Source organism: Coptis chinensis, chromosome 5, assembly GCF_015680905.1.
Source record: "Coptis chinensis isolate HL-2020 chromosome 5, ASM1568090v1, whole genome shotgun sequence".
In the NCBI taxonomy this organism is placed as follows: domain Eukaryota; kingdom Viridiplantae; phylum Streptophyta; class Magnoliopsida; order Ranunculales; family Ranunculaceae; genus Coptis; species Coptis chinensis.
Genome location: NC_141460.1, coordinates 96684188 through 96704032, shown reverse-complemented (window position 1 = coordinate 96704032; position 19845 = coordinate 96684188). Strand labels below are relative to the sequence as shown.

Below are 19845 nucleotides of genomic sequence, written 5' to 3'. Positions count from 1 at the left end.
TCTTGATGTTTGCCATGTGGTATATTTATCTTACTATCTTCTTTCTTATGACTGATTATTGAGTAAAGTTCAACTTATACTCCATGGAAACGTACACCTTTATTATCTATCTTCGGAATGTAAGAGCAACATTCTCATAGATACATGAAACACTCATAAATTTGGAAATGGTTATTCTCAAAAAAAAAAATGAAACGCTCCTAATCGACTTACTGATTTGCACAAAAAAAAAATTATAAAAAAAACAAAAAAAAAACAAGCTGAGTACCATGTCCGGTGGGGAAGTCACTGGGCAATACGCAATGTCACAATCATGATGTCAATAGAGGCCCTTGTATGTCTTATTGGCTGCAACTGGGAGAAAATCTTTTTGTGGTGTCATCACCCTCACCACCCAGTACTCCACATAAAACACTCAGTTCAGACAATTGGAAGAAACTTACAGAGAGCGCAAGAGCAAAATTCCCCTCAGATTCAATGATCTCCATTTGCAAGGAAATAACAAATCTAAAAACGAATCAACTTTGGATCTTTTCATCCCAACGTTCATTGGTCAGACACTCAGACTTCAGACCAAGAACATCTATAAATTGAACAGGAAATTTTCACAACCATTAAAGGTGCTCATTCTGGTGCCTGCGCAAAACACTCTACTCCTCTCGAACTCTGGTCAGTTCAATCATGTGGTGCATCCTTGCATAGGAATTAGGAAGTGAATCATTCTCCATTGATTTGGGCCTCAAGGCTGCAGCTCAATGCCATTAGTTTGTGCACATGCTCAACTTAGATACTGATTTTATGTAACTTGTACAAAGATTTGGAGATGTACTTGAAGAGAGGGATGAGAGCTAAGGTCCAAAAGATAAAAGAATGCACCCCATATACTTCCTAAATAAGAGGAGAGTTCTCACGGAGGCTCAACTTTCCTAAAAAGTCGGTCTTGTAGACATAGAGAGGAGAGCTACTGAGATCACCATAAACCACACCAAGACATTGGTAAGCCAATGACAGCACTGTTGAGTAGGAAAGCCTCTTGAAACTCTGGTTCAATGCACAAAATGTTTTAGTAAACAACACAAATATAGGATAGATTCACAATGTAGAGAAGCTTCTTTGATAAAACAGGGAAGTTCAACACTCAAAATCTAATAACTCAATTTAAGCAAACCAATGACTAATTATACATTGTAACCTTGAACCTCTAACTTAGGCACCACAATGTATATGTCTATAGAAATCCCTCTAAACATTACAAACATATGATTCAAAGCTCCAAAGCTCGATAAAATGTCAAATTGACGAAGAAAAAGTAACACTACTTAGTAGTCTATAAAAAGTCTTATTATGGACTAAGAGGTAAGAAAAGAGAAATTATAGAGAATGTACCTGATCAGGTTCAATATCAACTTTTGCTTTACCCACCAAGCCTTGTATGTACGATGGTTGCCACAATAACACCATCTATTGCAATACAAACACACTCCCCGCTGATGCAAAATTCCATACAGAATTTACATGGAATACTCAGACTACCCTAACAACTACATTATGACTAAGATTCAAATCAAATTGCAAAGAGACTTGATCAACCAAATTATGAATGTGTTCAAATTTGTAAGGTATAAAAGAAAGATATTATTCTGACTAAATTATTTATTATCCACTGCAGAGTGTATACAGTTCAATGTAGTTGCTTCCAAATAATCATGGTATCTAGTTAGTAGCCTAGATTTGCTATATCTACAGCTCCACCAACTAACTTCAGCCTGATAAGATCAAGCTAAAAATGTCAAGGAATTGATAAGAGCTTAATGTTCGTTTTGAGTTCCTTGCTAAACTGTCAAGTTGGGAACTTCCAATAATCCAAACTTTAGTCTCCAAATTTCCAAAAACAGTTACAATTTGTATTTGGTGAAAGCCTATACACACCTTATATCCACTTTTTATCATGTATTCAATATAGAGTAAAACAACAAAATAACTAAACAAAGGTTCTTCCTATTAGTTGGATGAGCTTAAAATTTATTAACGTGGATGTTGTAGATAGTTTAGTATACACAATCTATCTATGCACAAACAATAATAGCAATGAGATTAATGTAAGTGAGATTTTCCTTACTTTGCTAATAATTCCTGATGATCCTTCTCAAACTTTTCAGCTGCACCCTGTAAGAAAGTGCGAGAATAATACGTCGAGAAACAACTCAAATCAAACTTATTCGACAGCATGAAATTCGCCTTTCTTAAGTACCCTTTCTCATGCAAAAAATGCAAAAGCGAAACCATTTCCAGTGATAACTCAGTCATGGACTGCTTTAGGTCATCTTCTTTAGAACATTTCTCAGTTACATCAATTTTCTTTTCGTAATCAGATTTCTCCTTAAACAAAGTATCCAACAGCTTTACCGCTTTAGCTCCCGCTTTAAATTTCGATTCTTCTTTCTTCAAACCATTCTCCTTTTTCTCTACATTTTTCAGAACCCCTTTCATCATTCTAACTTCTCTCTCTATTTTCTTCAAGCTCTTCTTCAATTGCTAAATATCCACAAAACCACTTGAAACTTCCCCTTCACATTCTTCTTCTTCTTCTTCTACTCTTTCACTTAGTCCAACTGCTTCTTTAAACAAAACATCCAAACCCTTTGTACCCTTTACTGATGTCTTCCCTTTACTGATATCTTGGTTTCTACATCAGTTTCGGAATGTTCTTCTAATTGGGCTGAAGTGGAAAATGTTCTTTGAAAGTGTGAAGAAGGTGAGAACTAATTAGTCCCAGAAGTGAGTTTATGGAGTTTTGAGGTGATATATGAATGGGGTTGTGTGGAAAGTGATGGTTTTTGGTTTTTGAGAAGTGTGTAGACGAATAGGGGTTTAAGGGTTTTGAGATAAAGCATGTTTAGGGTTTAAGCAAATAAATGTTGAATAGTGTCGGGGCAAAAACTAAAACAACACGGATCTACCCAGACACTCTTAAAACAAAAACTGACCTTCTGAATATCACCACCTTCTGAAGGTCACCACCTACGAGAGTATCACCGCTACTACCAAACAATTCCATAACTCGCGCACCTTGTTGAACTTGTTGCATAAGAAAGAATGTTCTTGTTGTTGAGACCGAACCACTGCTTTAGTTCGGTGGCCTACATACCCCAGGAGGGATCAAGTCTCAAAAATCTCCGCAAGTATAGAGTTTTTCAATGTAGTTCTGTTGCCCCAAAACTTTCCAATATGTAACCATCCCAAAAACTAGGGAATATCTGGATATGGATCCTTATCCCTTGTTTTCAGTTACATTGGATAGAGTCAAAATCTATCCCTAGTTTGGAGCTGATTATGGGCTTATAGTGAGGCTTGGCCCACATGCCATGTTGGGCCCTGGCTACAAACCAGGGCAAGTCCTGTAGATATGTAGGGTCCAGGGTGTCATGTCCAGAGATCATGCCCAATTGGTCCCTAGCGGCATTGTGCTGCTGAGCATTCCGTCGAGTTGGATGTCTCACTGCATAAGTCGATCCAACGAGGCCACAAAAGAAGAAGATCAGGTAATGCCATGTGGACCATTTATGAGGGTCCACACATCGCCCCATCTCTGTCACGCGGAGCAGCCACGTGGCAGAGAAGAGAAAAAGAATCCAACAATCTTTCGAACAAGCATTCCGATGGTGATATACCCGTAAAATACCCGCAATATATCCGATAAGCGTTTGTCCGATGGATAAAGGTCAAAACTCAAAATATATCCCTGTCATAACTAAGAATAGTCATGAAGAATATTTCTATTCTTAGAAGATGTGAATGATATCCATCAAATGGAAATGTCCAAATGGTTTACTTGAGTGAAGACTTTCACTTAACCAAAACCCAAGTCATAAAGAAAAAGGATTCTCGGGGTATGCTCATCTCTTCCCAAAGGCTTAGAGTTCCATAACAAACACAATGGAAATCCCAAGAGACATGAAAGGTGAAGAAGGTGAAAATACAATGATTAGAAATGGGGTCATTAATGGAGGAAGTGGTGGTGTTAATGGAGGAAGTGGTGGTGTTAATGGAGATAAAGGAAAGAGGATTGATGGTGGTGGTGGGCGACATGGCGGACATGAGGTGATAGATCTACCTCGTCGGAAGTCTCGGCGTCTAAGGAGGTCCTTTGGAGGCGATGGAGTGGCTGAAAATCCAAGGTATGGGGTCGGAAATTCGTTTCCAGCACCTTCCCCTTCGTCACCTAGCCTTTTCATTCCGTAAGTAGAAAATAGGAAATATTGATTCCATGTTTCTCCTCAATGATGCCGCACGGTCTGGCCTGGCCCCTCTACCATCAGATCTGCTTCTAGATAAGCATGTATCTAGATGAATAATGATAGTGTACCCACCCTAAGTAGGATGGACCACTTAACCCTCTTTTAGACAAATGATTTGGTGCTGCTCCATGTTGAGGCTGGATGGTCTACCCACGTCTGACTTTGACCCGTCAGCATTTACTTTGACCGGTCAGCGTTGACTTTGACCAGTCTTTTTGTTTTTTTTTTTTTTAAAGATTCTCATAGACTTGTCATAGACTTAGAGAATACATGGTGTTTGCTTGATGCTGGGAACATGTTCACTCTAACCGATGACATGTTTGCTTGTAGGGCTCCGTTCGTTGACATTGATTCTGATGATAACGATGAGGATGATCTTTGAAGCTAAAACCGAAGCGAGCCATCACCGGCAACATTATGCCTATGCTCGGTGGATCACTGGAAGCAATTTACCACTCAACCGGGTCCTTCATTGTTCGTCCTGAGCGCTTTACAAGAGTTTTGGTATACCCAAGAGTGTTGTTATACATAAGCATGATGACTTGGCACTCCCTTTTGCGAAAATGAAATAGCCGTCTCTTATGCTCATTTCTGATGCGATGTCCGAGACTTCCCTTGGGAAGGTGATGTCTAGATTGCTGAATTGGTGGGGGCTTGCCAGGCGCAGATGATGATCCTATTTTACTTGGTAATGAGCCGAGTCCGCTACATCCGTCAATCTTATGGCATCGGACTTGGAACAACAGATGTATCTTATGCTCGGGCCTAAGAAAAGGATTCGAAGGACATTCCTTTCTTCACCGTCGACTTTGTTTCTTCGGATAGGAAGTTCACCCATCCCCTACTCATTACTTAACATGGCATACCCAGCCCTTACGAGTTCGGGGTCGGGCAGGGCCGCTGAATGGATGTTCCAAATAATTTCTCGGTGAGCTCCTTAAGAAATTATCTTCTTCGATCCACGCTTTCTTTGTTACGCAGTTAATTTAGTTCTTTCTCTAATAGATACCGGATTTACGTCTTTGTGGTGAGTGAAGTTGATGAGAATGCGGTTCAAAGATAACCTTCAAACCTTGTTTGGTCTCCCCGAGATTATTATTAGGGACTTGAGTTACCCCGATACAATCGTTGCATGGGCTGCCACATACCTCATTCATCCTCTTGATGCCAGTGATGCCCCACCTTCTTTGGAGCTTCAGAAAAGGGAAATGAAGTACGTGTTAAACCTATGGCATCGAGGAGGCTTCCACGTATTGCTCCTTCAGATATTATCCTCCCTGGTTCATTGGGTGATGGCACTCAGAATTCTGACATAGGTGATAGGGTAGAATCCCCGCATTGGCGTCGATGTTACATCTATTATTCCTCTGACGAAGACGATGTTCCACCGACTATCATGAGGCATCCTGATCCTAGCTTGAGATCCCGCAGCTCAGGTTTGTATTCTCCACGAGCCACCCTTTCCAAGTCTACTTCTATTCCACCTTCTCCAGTTGTTATGCGAGGCTCTAGAGAACATCCACATGCTGAGGGTGTTGTTATTCCTTGTAACTTTCATTTTATTTTAATCAATTACCTTTTAGCGAAAAAAATGCTGAGGGTGTTGTTGAGGTCACCGCCTCTGGTGTCATTGCTGAGCAGAACCATGTTAGTGCCGATGTGAATGGAGGGGGTACTCGTTATGTTATTTCGATCATCGCGATGATGTACGGTTACTCACTCTGTCCATGTCTCTAGTCACTCCGGGACCACGAGTGAGAGACAAGTCTACAAATAATTGCTCTGCTAAAAAGTTAGAAAAGACCCTTGTTCCAGTTCGGTACCATTTTCACTATCTTTTCAAAGATGCCGAGGAGGTCTTGCTTAAGTCCTCCACCCTTTTCGTGAGGCTTGTGTCGAGGGCCGAGCTAGAATCTCAACGCTCACGAGACCACGCTACCACTTTGTTAGAGGAATGTCGCCGACTTTAAAGAAACAATGTCCGCTTCGTGATGAGATGATTCGTCTAAAGACTTAGAACCGATTACTTTAGTCGATAAGCTCGGGGAGTCCTGCATGTTGTACGAAGCTATGGAAAGTGATCGTCGTCCGAAAGTGAGGAGAATACAGTCGTGTGGTGCGTGAAAACCGGCATCTAGTTGAGGAGTTGCGCCTCAAGAATCGTGTTCTACGGACTAGCCCGCCTTGACATTTTGCTTTTCTTATTATGTATCTTCCGCTTGTAGTTCGGACATTTTGAAGGCTCCTGCACTTTAGTTATCTTGAATTACGCGGATGTGGCCTGTAAGGATATTTTGAAGCCATGGACTTTTCTCAAAATGAAAAATCTTCCACAAATGCTTGGCAATAAAATAGAACTTGAAAAGTATTGGCCCTAATATTAGAAAGATATATACTCCGCTTTTCTCAACACTACATGTGGATACGATTCACATGTAGTGTTGAATAAGAAAGTTACCGCGGTATACCGGTAAAATGGGGATTTTCACCAAAGATAATGTGAAAAGAAAATAGAATAGATAAAGGAATTGATGTTTGGCAATTCACCAAGAGAATTCCATTGTAGAATAACTCGGTTGAGCAAATACAACCGGCCGAAAGCATGTCGCCATACTTTAATATATATATCGAACGATATTGTGTCTTTGCATTTATAGAATGACCCGATTGAAGCGTGATCGGACTGAGCAATTTTGTAGTAATGCTCAGATATAAATAAGTCCATATAGTCAAACCTTTGAAGGTGTTATCTTGGACAGTTTCAGAAACGATGATCCCAGTTAGCCTGAAGCGTAGCTGGGCTGAGCTTTTTGCTATGAAACTCATAAATGACGTTAATGCACAGAGTCTGATTCTAAGCATATTGTTTTCGGTTGAGAGGATCAATGTCATTCAACCGTACCAAGCGATGTTATCTATCCAAACTTGGCGGCGCCTCCAAGGGATAGATTGCATCCAGCACTTGGGTTTTTAAAGTCCTAAAAGTTCGGAGTTACCCAGTTCACAAATAGGACCGAGCCAGAGGGTCGACGCCATTTACTCGGACCAACACACAGTGCGCTTCTGTATGTTGGCTTTTTGAACTTCGGGGATTTGTGTTTCACGCCGAAGCCAGGCAAGAGGGTCAAGGCCATATACCTGGACCCGATACTTTAGTCGTACGGGACATTTTTCAAGCCTGGCGCACTCGCAGCACTTGCCTTATCACTGGCCTCAGTCAATTATAAGGATTTGAACAGGCGAGAGGGACGCTCTAGTCTGTACCAAGCTAGACAATTGATGCCATTCAGCTGGGATTCGGAGTATGCATTTAGTATTCAATGCACTTCCAAGTGCAAAAATGCTAGAGCTTGGAATTTTTGCAAGCAAAAATGAGGCTTTTTCACTTGACCGGGCATGCTGAGCATTTGAACCGGGTTTTGTAAAGCTGATAGAGATTTGATATGAAGTCATCTATACCAGCTAGGTACTCTTAGGTTTGAACCTGCAGTGTGTCTAGTTGGAGGGGTTAACCACCAGTCCGAACTTGACTAGGCGCTGTGCGCTTGAACCTGGATTTCTGTAGTGCAGCTGTGCTAAAAATTCATAGCACTGTTAATAAGAGTATCACATTAACTTCCAATGTGGCAAATAAGGAATGACAGAGAATGATCATTAGACTTAGTGTTATTCAATGACTCGGTACATGATATAAAGAAAAACTTGCTAAAATGAGAAGCCATGCTTTACTTTCGGGACATTGCCGGGCTTAAAGATTTTCACTCGACATTATTAAATGATTTCAAAGCATCATTTATTTAAAAACTTCCTAAGATGAGAAGCATTCCATGCTTTACTCATGACATCGCCGGCTAACGATTTTAAGTAATAAGACCCTTTAGATGCCAACCTATCCACAATGAATGGCCCCTCCCAATTTTCAGAAAACTTACCCGAGCTCGGGTTATCAAAATTCTTGGCTTTTTCCGAGGATCCAAATCACCGTGTTTGAAGACACGTTCTCTGAGTTTTCTATCATGACTGCGCTTCATGTTTTCTTGATATTTGACCAATTGCTGAAGAGCTATATCCCGGCGTTCATCAATAAGAGCTTTGTCGTAAGCTAAGACTTCATCTTCAACCCCGGATTTTATTGCTTCAGTTCTAGCTGTTGGTGCCATGATCTCTGTTGGGAGTACTGCTTCTGCACCATATGCTAAAGAGTATGGTGAAAAGCCTGTGGACCTTCTAGGAGTAGTCCTATATGCCCATAGGACAGCAGGCAGCTGACGAACCCAGTTGCCTTTAGCTCCAGTAAGCCTTTTCTTAAGGGTATCCAGGATTACCCTATTAGTAGCCTCTGCTTGGCCGTTTGCTTCAGGATGGTAAGGAGCAGAAAAATTGTGCTTTATGCTCATAGACCCACAGAATTGTTGCATCTCTGTGGAGCCAAATTGGGAACCGTTATCTGATACTAATTCGGCGGTACTCAAACCCGCAGATAATATCACGCCACAGAAATCGCTTTACATCAGCAGTAGTTATTGAAGCCAAAGCTGTGGCTTCGACCCACTTTGTAAAGTAGTCGGTAGCCACCAACAAAAAACGAACTCTTCCAGGTGCCCTAGGCAAAGGTCCCACGATGTCGAGCCCCCATTTTGAGAAAGGCCAAGGGTGAATTGGGTGCGTGGGGTCGGTAGTTTTCCAACTTTAGCGTGTTTCTGGCACGGCACACAAATTTGAGTGATTCGTTTTGCGTCTCTTTGCATATACGGCCACCAATAACCCTGTGTTAAAGCCTTGTGGGCAAGACTGCGACCACCCGAGTGATTTCCACAAACACCTGCATGAATTTCTTTAAGTATCATTTCGCCTTGCTCTGGGGTAAGACATCTTAACTGTGGCCCGAACCCCATTGGTCTTTTGTAAAGTCGAGCAACTCTTTCTTTAGTAAACAATACTGCGAATTTCCATGCTTCTCGCTTAACCTTCTGAGATAAAGCTTTCTCTATGGGGAGATTTCCCGAGTTCAAATACTCGATGAAGGGAAGCCTCCAATCAGATTTTTCTAGTGCCAAGATTTCTAAGTCCCTTATCTCCAAATCATCAAGAGTTTCCTCTTCAGATTCTGCTTCAGATTCAAACTTTTCGCTTTCAGTGGGGATGATGTCGCCCCCAGTATCTTCACGGTCGCCCCCAATACTGCTAAGGTTACCAGGGTTCATTCCTTGATCTGAATCATTTAATGTGGGATGCTTTCTTTTGAGTTGTTTGCGCAAGGATGCCAAAGTCTGACGATCCTCAGCATCAACTGGATCTATAGATTCTGAAGATGCCCGATCCGCCTGTTCTCTTTTTCTTCGTCGAGTGTTAACAACAAAGACTTGCAATGCGTTACACTCTATAACATATGCCTCATGAAGTTTCATTGGTTTTACATTGATGCTCGGCTCTTGCTGGAAATCAATCTGGATTTCTCTTGGTTCATCTAACCGACAAATTTGCAGAGAGTAAGCTAGTGCATCGGGCGTGCGATTTCATTCCTTGGCCTTTGATCGATGGAGATTTTGTCAAATTGCGTACCAATTGGTGAATGATCATTAAATATGCTGCCATCCTTTCATCTTTTGCTTGGAAAGTACCACCAAATTGATTAGCCACCAAAGCGAGAATCTGTTAGCATTTGAATGTTCTTTGCTCCCAAATTAAGTCGCGGCATTCATACCATAGATAATTGACTTCATATTCGGCTTCATTATTAGAAGCCGAAAAGCCTAGTCCGGACCGACCTTTCAATTTTCTGTCCTTCGTATCGATAAGTACACAACCTAGACCAGATCCGGATGCATTTTTGAACCGTCGCTGAAGATGGTCCGTAGAGCTTGATTATCGCCAAGAATTTGCTCGCCCGTTAATCGGATGTACCGGGTGAGAATTCCTCGGTTTGTTCAGGAACCGAATGTAATGATCGTGGAAGTTGTTTTATTTCTGCTAATTCTGGACTCAGTTGGATGTCATCCATAGGAAAATCTGCCATAAGAGAGGCCAGAGCATGCCCCTTTTCTGCAGTCCTTGGCTCATAAACAATATCATATGCGCTAAGGTAACTCGACCATTCAATCAGCCTATTTGATTCCTCCCGTTTGCCGAGGGTCTTTCGTAGAGGATACTCAGTATAAACCCTCACCGTTCTCCCCTGAAAATATGGCTTCAACCGCCGAGCTGCATGTACTAAGGCCAATGCGACTTTCTCAATTTTGGAGTAACGACTTTCTGCTGCGGTTAGTGTTTTGCTAACAAAATGAACCGGCTTTTCTTCAGAATCATCAACAAAATGATCGCGACCGGCTCGCAGAGTCGGGCCATTCGCAAGAAGATAAATTCCTACGTGTTCTCCAAATTTGGACTAACCAAAATTGGGGAGAAGTAAGGTAGGCTTTGACTTCGTGAGAAAGCCTTTTCACGCCTTCATTCCGTGGATGCACCTTTCGTGAGTCCGAAAGAACGGCCTACATTTATCGTAGAGTATCGAGATATGAAACGACCAAGAGCCGCAAGACGACCTAAGAGCCTCTGTACTTCCTTCTCTCAGAGGGGTGGCATGTCGAGAATAGCTCGAATTTGTTCGGGTTAGCTTCAATTCCCCCGTGGGTCATCATGAACCCTAAGAATTTGATCGAAGATAGGCCAAATGAACATTTGGTGGGGTTAAGCCTCATTTTGTATTTCTCTAGTCGATCAAATACTTTCTGCAGGTCGAAGATGATCGCATTCTTCGCTTGACTTCACAACCATGTCGCCAATATAAACCTCCATAATAACCCCAATGAGATCGAAAGAAAGATAGTATTAACCAACTTTTGGTATGTGGCCCCACATTCTTTTTAGGCGAATGGCATAACAACATAGCAATATAGGCCTGCCTCATTATGAATGTTGTATACTCCGGGTCATCATAGTGCAAGATAATTTGATAATATCCCGAGCTTGCATCCATAAAAGATAGTTTATTGAAGCCGTATGTCGTGATCCACCATATCTGAAATTTTGGGTATAGGATAAGGATGCAGTGGGCAAGCTTCATTCATGTCTGTGAAGTCGACACAAATTAGCTTCCCATTCTTCTTTGGTACTGCTACAATGTCGGAAACCCAAGTTGGGTATTCAACTGGTCGAATAAATCCACCTCCAATAACTTGTCAATCTCCTTATTCACTAAGAGTTTCCCCGTCTGGGGCCATTCTCCGCGGTTTCTGCCTTACCGGTTTGACTTTTGAGTCGATGTCTAATCTGTGACAAGCGATCGGGGTCAATTCGGGCATATCTTTGATCCCAAGCAAAGATAACTCTGTTACTTTTCAATAAGGCCACCAAAGCTTCTTTCTCTGCTTTTGAAGTTCTTCAGAGATGAAAGTGGTCTGACTCTCTTCTTCTCCTATCTGCACTTCTTTCAGCTTATCGACTGTCGGAGGTCCCTTAGTTGGTGCCTCCCGAGGTGCTTTGGCTGCCCTCATTGGTGCTCGGTCCAACCCCTCGCCAGAATTGCTATTTCGCCGGTGTTGAGAATGGTGTGTCCTCTGACCTCAGACTTTTTATAATCATCCATCGCATGCTCATGGCATTTCAGGGATGCAATCTGGTCACTTCGGATCTTACAAGTTCCCTCTGCTGTTGGAAACTTAACAAACGGTGATAAGTGGACACCACCGCATGCATTGCATGAAGCCAATCTCTGCCTAGAATGACATTATATGTGGATGGGCAGTCTACCAGAACAAAGTCAATTCCTACAACCTTGGGACCTACTGTGACTGGCAAATTAATTTTACCAACCTTTTTAGCCGAACCCCATTAAAGCCGATAATTGAGTATCATCTTCCTGAATAAGATCATCGCCGAGATTCATGACGAATAGCATCCAGAGAATAGGATACGTGCAGAGCCGATGTCTATCGTAATTCTTTGGACTCTGCGGATGCCAACCCATGCTTTGTAATCACCACAAAGATCATTGTGAGGATAGTAGACTCCTCGCCATCTTCTTCAAGTAAAAGTTAGTCCTCCTTCTACCATAGTCTCAAAGATAGAACCCAGATTTAAAGTTGATAATCGCTTATGTGATTCCAACTACCAATTTTTGAATCTTAAGCGCTTCATGCTCCATTTTCTTTCATGGTTGGATGAGCAAACCGCCACCGAGCATGACATACAGCTATCACGTCGTGCTCGATCAGATTTACATGAGCCATCTTTTGAGTACCCTTTAGATACTCCTTCAGCTGCCCCCCCTTCGCCATTCTAGAGACCTCCTTCTTGAATGCATAACAGTCATTCAAAGTATGGCCGAAATCATTGTGATACTTGCATTTCTTTGACTTATCTCTCCTTCCCTCAGTATCAGGTTTCATAGGGAACGGTTTGGAGAGTTTTCCTTTGAGCTTGTCATACAATTCTGAGAGACTGACGCTGAGCTTTGGAAGAGTAAGATCTTTACTTGGGCGGCCATCTTGTTTCTGACTCTGTGAGACGCCAGTTTTGGCATCTTTGTTATGTTTCTTTCTATCTTTGTCATGCTGTTGTTGTTCCTGCTTTGCTCTATCATTTGAAAAGTACCCTTGCTGCTTGTACTTTGAATCTTCCTGAACAGTAGCATACCTTTCTGCTCGCACCAACAAATCCTGAACTGTTTCTGGAGGCTTCAGAGTGAGTGAGTTGTATAGACCAGACTTATCAAAAGGAAGAGCATTTTTGAAAGCTTCTTGCAACAACGCCATCCGGGACATTGCTTTGACCTCCTTGAGCAACACTCGAAGTTTTCCGACAAGGTCTCGAATGCTTTCTCCTTTCTCCATGTGGAGGTTGAAAAGAGTTCCGAACCTTTTATGGTCTTCCCCGTTGTAGCGATAATGTTTTGAGAACTTGTCGGCGAAGCCGCGCGAAAATGTATGGATTGAACGAGGATGGAGCTCGTTAAACCATGTCAAAGCTTCTCCGCTAAGGGTAGCTTGGAACATTATGCACATCAACGCATCATTGTTATTAAAAAGAGCCATAGACGATCTGTACTTCATCAAGTGCTCATCTGGACAACCATCTACATCATCGTAGGTTGGGACTGAAAGTTGTTTGAAAGAACCAGGGGAAATATAATCTCTAATTTCATCTATAAAAGGAGATTCTTCAGGTCCTTTGATTGCCAATTTATGTCGTTTATCTTCCCGAGTAGCTTTGGAATCCATAGCAGTTCTAATGAGCTCTTGGACTCGCTGCTCATTCAAGCTGTCGCTATTTTCCTGCAGAGCGACATTGTTCGTGCCGACTCTGTAGGTATGATTTCTCCTTTCAGGGTTCCAGCCAGGCTCAACAGAGTCTTGCCTATGTTGCCTGAAATTTACTTCAGCCCTGCGGGGGTTTAGCTCTCTGGTTTGAGCGTAACCACCCACAGAATTATGGAGGGCTCCGGTTCTGTGGCCTCTGGCCCATTGTTGGCTACCTCTTCTATCTCCAGCTCTCTGATAACCTCCATTAGTCCTCCGGTGAGTGTTCCTCGAACCATTGTGTCCTGATTCTGAGGACTCTGAACCTCCAGGACTACGATCAAATCTTCTGTTGCCTCGAAATGTGCGTGTTGTCCTCTTTGTAGTACCGGATCATGGAGTCGCGCGACGCCCCGCTTCTAGATTGATTTGAGCCGCAGAGGAATATCCGGAAACTGACATTGATTGTTCCTTGGGGTACTGGGAACGTCTTGACACTGATCTGCTTCGGTGACGCTGTGGGCTACGAACCCGTCCTAGTATAGCGTTAGCTCCACCTAAACGCTCCACAATTGGAGTTATGTGGTTTTGGGTGCTGCTGGAGGCATGGCTCCTTGGATGATACCTCATCTTTTGAGACCTGCTATCCTTTGGTACAGAAGATTCCTGCTGAGAGTTTTCTTCCCTAGGCCTTTTGTCGTCATTTCTCCTAAGCTGATTGTTTTCTCTGGTCAGCTTAAGCAACATAGACATTAGAGTTTCTTCATCAAATGGGTGAGCATTGTGGCTTAGATCCTGAGGGCCCGATCCAGGCCCAAGGCGGCCTTGCAAACGCCTAGGCAATATGGACGGTCCAGATTGGGTGGAAATAGTACCTGACCTAGGCCCATAGGCGTTTCTTTTGACACCGAGGCAAAAGATTGACGGTCTTTCCCCGCCAGATGCAAATCCGTCTCGTGTGTGACAACTTCGAGTATCCCTAGTTGCATCTTGTTCCCCTCACCGAACAATGAATTAGCAGTGGTCTCCACCAAATCTTCTTCTTCATCTTTGGCGCCTAGATTTTGTGAGGGAATCGGACGTGCATATTTCTTCTCGAAAGCATGAACCTCGTCAACAACTATATGTTGGTCTTTCTCAAAGATTAGGAGGCGTGTTTTGTGCAATTTCGAACTTGACTAGTGTCACCACCTTTTGATTTCTTTTTGGTCTACCAAAGACCATTGATCGTGATATTCAATATAATAAAAGAGAAGAACGTGAGTCGTGGGTTGATTTCCCCACGCATCTAAAAAGATGTCGGGGCAAAACTAAAACAACACGGATCTACCCGCACACTTTAAAACAAAACCCACCTTCAAATATCACCACCTTCCGAAGGTCACCACCTACGAGTATCACCGCTACTACCAAACAATTCCGAACTCAAGCACCTTGTTGAACTTGTTGCATAAGAAAGAATGTTCTTGTTGTTGAGACCGAACCAACTGCTTAGTTCGTGGTCGCCTACATACCCCGAGGATCAAGTCTCCTGAAAAATCTCCAAATATAGAGTTTTTCAATGTAGTTCTATTGCCCCAAAACTTTCCAATATGTAACCATCCCAAAACTAGGGAATATCTGGATATGGATCCTTATCCCTTGTTTTCAGTTACATTGGATAGAGTCAAAATCTATCCCTAGTTTGGAGCTGATTATGGGCTTATAGTGAGGCTTGGCCCACATGCCATGTTGGGCCCTGGCTACGAACAAGGGCAAGGCCTGTAGATATGTAGGGTCCAGGGTGTCATGTCCAGAGATCATGCCCAACTGGTCCCTAGCGGCATTGTGCTGCTGAGCATTCCGTCGAGTTGGATGTCTCACTGCATAAGTCGATCCAACGAGGCCACAAAAGAAGAAGATCAGGTAATGCCATGTGGACCATTTATGAGGGTCCACACAAATAGTATATAAGAGATAAAATCACGTTGACATCACCAACATCTTCATATTACGTTTTCTCAATATATTATTTGCTTGTTGGGATTTATAATTTTTTTTTTCCTACATAATGAAAAAGGGTTTGGAGTGGCGGAGAAATCCTTTGTGGGGAAGAAGTGAATGAGGAGAAATCAACTCTTTTTTTCTAGCCGTAAGAGTTTAGTTGGAATTTTACTTATTATTAAGAGTTTATCTCAAAACAAATTAGTTTTTGTGAAATTTTCACTTTTAATCATGTTGGGGGGAGGTGATTATAATTTGAGAATAGATTAAGGAGATTTAAACAAATTTAGGGAGGTGTCACTAATTATTATTCTATTCAATTTTTTAAGAGCCAATCATATTGCTCGAGGTACAAAATGGAGCGATATGGTGAGGAGAGAGAATGTGCACAAGCTTTTATATATACGAGTATTACCCCTAGATAGTAAATTAGGGTCTCCTTCACCACCAAAAAAAAAATAATAATAATAAATAAATAAATAAATAAATAAATCAAATTGGGTTGATCGTGATTTTTGTGTGTGTATTGGAAGCGACCCTAATTTCACATTTTAATTGGCTCATCTAGGAGTGGGTGGGTAATACTCGTTTTTATAACCTACGACTGTACTTTCAACCTAAAGAGGTTGCTAGGAAGGAAATGGAATTTAGTCATGGGTTTATTAAATGGCAAATTTTCGAATGATTGAATATCGATTTCTCATTCCTTCAGCTATTGACATTGTGATAAATGTGATAATAATAGTCTTTATTGTTCATAGGCGATCAGGTCCGGTCAATACCGAAATGCCATTCATTACGGAGTACGTACCGTTGGAGTATATTGATTGGGCACTAAATCTATTCAGATGCCCTTTTGGGACTTCCATTAGTAACGTATTGATTGGGCACTAAATCTATTCAGATGCCCTTTTGGGACTTCCATTAGTAACGTTCCACTATAAAGGACGACTTACCATAAACTGCGTTGGCATGATCCTTGGTTATCTGAAATTACGTGGCACCCAAATTATATTTTTATTTCTAAAAAACAAATAAATAATAATTTATCCAATTAAATAACTAAATCTAAAATAGTAAGAAATAAATAACAAATTCTACCAGCCATTACTAGAACCTCCAACCTCATTCCCACTTTTACTCCTTTCATTAATTCCATGTTAATGCACCATTGGGTTGGGTTACTTATCCCACTAGCTCTATCACTATCTATATATAGATATATAGTGGCCACGACTCAGACTCATAATCATTGATACATGCCATATTACCCACATTACATCTAAATTAAAATGACTATTCTGTCTCTGATCAACGTTTGTCTTCAATTAGGACCTATTTTCTTCTTCGTTAATAAAGTTAAAGGACTGCAGTTGTCTTTTTAAAAGAGTTTATCGTACACGTTAAGACGAGATGACAATCTTTAAATTAGTTTCATAAAACTTTTCTTATGTTTGAAAATTGAGGTTATGTATCTTTGGCGACTTGTTTATTGTACTTTTCTTTTTAAAAGAGATCTAGAAAATCCCAAACTCTCACTTTCACATTACAAAAAACGACTAAAAAGGGTATAGAACTTTACAAGTTTTGACAATATGAAGACTAAAATTTTTTTTTGTCAAATTAGAGACCAAATTTTTTAATTTTTGCAATATGGAGACATGTGTAACATGACATCTAAATTTCTCACCCCGTGTTTCACAATTGGAATTAATTTCTATGGTCATGAGGTTGTAGCAGGATATATTTTGATAAGAAAGTGTATAACAATGTATGTAACTTGTGAATTATGAAACAACGTGTGAGAAATTTAGATTATATGTGTAACTAGTTCCCTCATTGCAAAAATTAAAAAATTTGGTCCCCAATTTGATCGAAAAAAAAGTTTAGTCGCCATTTTGATCGTTTTTCGTTAGCATTATAATAAACTCTGAAATTCGGAGACTCTGAATGGTGAAGGATGAGTTTATCGTACACGTGAAGACGAGATGACAATCTTTAAATTAGTTTCATATGACTCTTCTTACGTTAGAAAATTGAGGTTATGTTTATGTTGTGACTTGTTCGTCGTCCTTTTCCACAATTACTCTGATCCCTAAAAAAAACCACCCCACCGATCACTTTCAGACATTTAGTAACTACACCTATATAAATCCCATCTTTGCAAGTCTTATATCACACAAACTAAGCTTCCATCTATATATTTGCGTGGAACATACATATAGTCTCAAGTCCTCACCAGCAAGCTTTCAGTCGTCAGTCCTCATGGAAACAAAATTTCTACTCATCCTTCTCTTGGCCTTCATCATGATTTCAGGTATTGGCTTTCTTCCATTCTCTTTGTGGTTGTGTTAACTACTGACCATGGAGAACCATCACTAGTTTGTAACACAACCCTATACATTATACATGGCATAACGTTTTTGGAAAAGTGAAGTCGCCAAGTTGTCCAGAGCGAGAGAGTTCCTTAAATGAGTCGAGACTCGATAAAATATGAACGGAATTTTTGGAACCCAAAAAAAAAATGTACATATGTTTTAACTTTTAACAATGGGGCCCTTTAAGTAGGGCTGTCAATGGGCCAGACAAGACAAGCCCGAAGCCCGATTGAATCCGAACCGATAAGATAAGGACTTAGACTTTAAATTTAGCCCGATAAGATTATTGGGCTAGGTCTGGACATACCTATGTCCGATCCGATAATGGCCCGGCCCGAAATCTATAATAGTTTATGTGTTTTATATTTAATATTATTAATATATCTATTATATTTACTGAAAGTTGATATAGAAAATTGGAAGCCATATTGATTAGTATTGTGCCTTCCACACAAGAGTTGTGGGTTCGATTCTTGCCACTTACAAATTTGATTAAATTTTAGACAAAAATAACAGTTCCCATGTATTCCTAACGGATCTAGGCCTGGCCCGAATCTGAACTTGCCCAATAGGACTTAGACCGGGCTTGGACTCAAAATATTAAATATGATTCGGGCCGGGCCTGGACCTAGGTGTGTCCTGTTTAGGTCCGGCCGTTGACAGCCCTACCTTTAACAATATTCTCCCACCAACATTTGCAATTTTCCATATAAAGAATTCTCTCTCTCTTTACGGCGCGAACATTTAATCACTTCCAAATATTTGGTTCAAGTAGAGCGTGAATTTGATACTGATTTGAAACAATGTTACTGGTAACAATCCCTGTTATTGGTCCTGGACCTAATGCATACTTACACGTTAATTAGCTTAGACAAAAATTCAAGTACAAAGAAAGGTGAACATGACAAAAAAATTTAATGTTGGATTGCAGGTTCATTTTCTGCTAGATTTACATTCCAAAACAAATGCCCATACACAGTATGGCCAGGCATACTGAACAATCCAAACGTTCCAACATTTCCTTCAACGGGGTTTAAACTTCAAAATGGAGCATCACAATCATTCGACGTCCAAGGATGGGCCGGTCGTTTTTGGGCTAGAACAGGTTGCACGAATAATGGAAGACTCACATGTGCTACTGCCGATTGTGCATCAGGTCAAGCTGCATGTAATGGAGCTGGTGCCGTTCCACCCGCGTCATTAGTTGAGATGACTCTGAATGGTGGTGCTAACCGCAATACGGATTTTTATGACATTAGTCTTGTTGATGGGTTTAACTTACCCTTGTCAGTGACACCACAAGGGGCGGGATCAGGTTGCAAGTCATCTTCATGTGTAGCTAATGTGAATTCTGTGTGCCCGGCTGAATTGAGTGTGAAGGGTTCTGATGGAAAAACCATTGCCTGCAAGAGTGCATGCCTTGCTCTCAATAAACCGCAATATTGTTGCACAGGCCAGTTTGGGAAGCCAGAAACTTGCCCACCAACAAATTATTCGAAGATATTCAAGGATGCTTGTCCTCAAGCTTATAGCTATGCCTATGATGATAGGACCAGTACCTTTACTTGCCCTACTGGAGCCAACTATCTCATTACCTTCTGTCCGTAAAGCTTTTCAGTTTTTATATGTAAGTAAATCGATTACCTCAAAAGTTGTGTAACAATAAAGATCGGTTGAAGGAATAAAATTTAATATTTAAGCTAGCTGTTTGGCTCTGCATTTATTATATAGATTGACGTTGATGATGATGATGATTATGATGTAATGGTAAAATGTTGTAGTAATGGTAAGTTAACGGAATTTGAGTAGTGCTATACGGACCTACTTTTTAGATCTACTATTTAGACTTACTATTGCGACTCACTATTTGGATAACGTTGGTTTGTATTGCAATACACACGGATACGTATTTCTATGTAAATCAATAATAATGACTTTTGACATATCAGT

At 41.1% G+C, this 19845-nt stretch overlaps 2 protein-coding genes across 3 annotated transcripts; one reads left to right on the top strand and one right to left on the bottom strand.

Annotated features, from left to right (window-relative positions):
• Nucleotides 1-77: 77 nt before the first annotated feature.
• Nucleotides 78-3201, bottom strand: LOC147500594 (uncharacterized). Of its 2 annotated transcripts, none has more exons than XR_015196421.1 (3): nucleotides 2120-3201; nucleotides 1387-1487; nucleotides 78-1041 (listed from the first exon to the last, which is right to left on the bottom strand). XR_015196421.1 is itself a non-coding variant. In XM_086562188.1 (3 exons), exons 1-3 carry the CDS (start codon nucleotides 2491-2493, stop codon nucleotides 927-929), a joined length of 564 nt encoding a protein of 187 aa, XP_086418314.1. In that variant the 5' UTR covers nucleotides 2494-3145; the 3' UTR covers nucleotides 78-926. The 2 variants fall into 2 exon arrangements, 1 of the variants encoding a protein (XP_086418314.1); XM_086562188.1 differs by having other exon boundaries at nucleotides 1387-1461; nucleotides 2120-3145.
• Nucleotides 3202-17677: 14476 nt separating this feature from the next.
• Nucleotides 17678-19598, top strand: LOC147500593 (thaumatin-like protein 1). The gene is made up of 2 exons (XM_086562187.1): nucleotides 17678-17834; nucleotides 18827-19598. The coding sequence occupies exons 1-2, from the start codon at nucleotides 17783-17785 to the stop codon at nucleotides 19501-19503; spliced, it is 729 nt and encodes a 242-aa protein (XP_086418313.1). The 5' UTR covers nucleotides 17678-17782; the 3' UTR covers nucleotides 19504-19598.
• The last annotated feature ends 247 nt before the right edge of the window (nucleotides 19599-19845 follow it).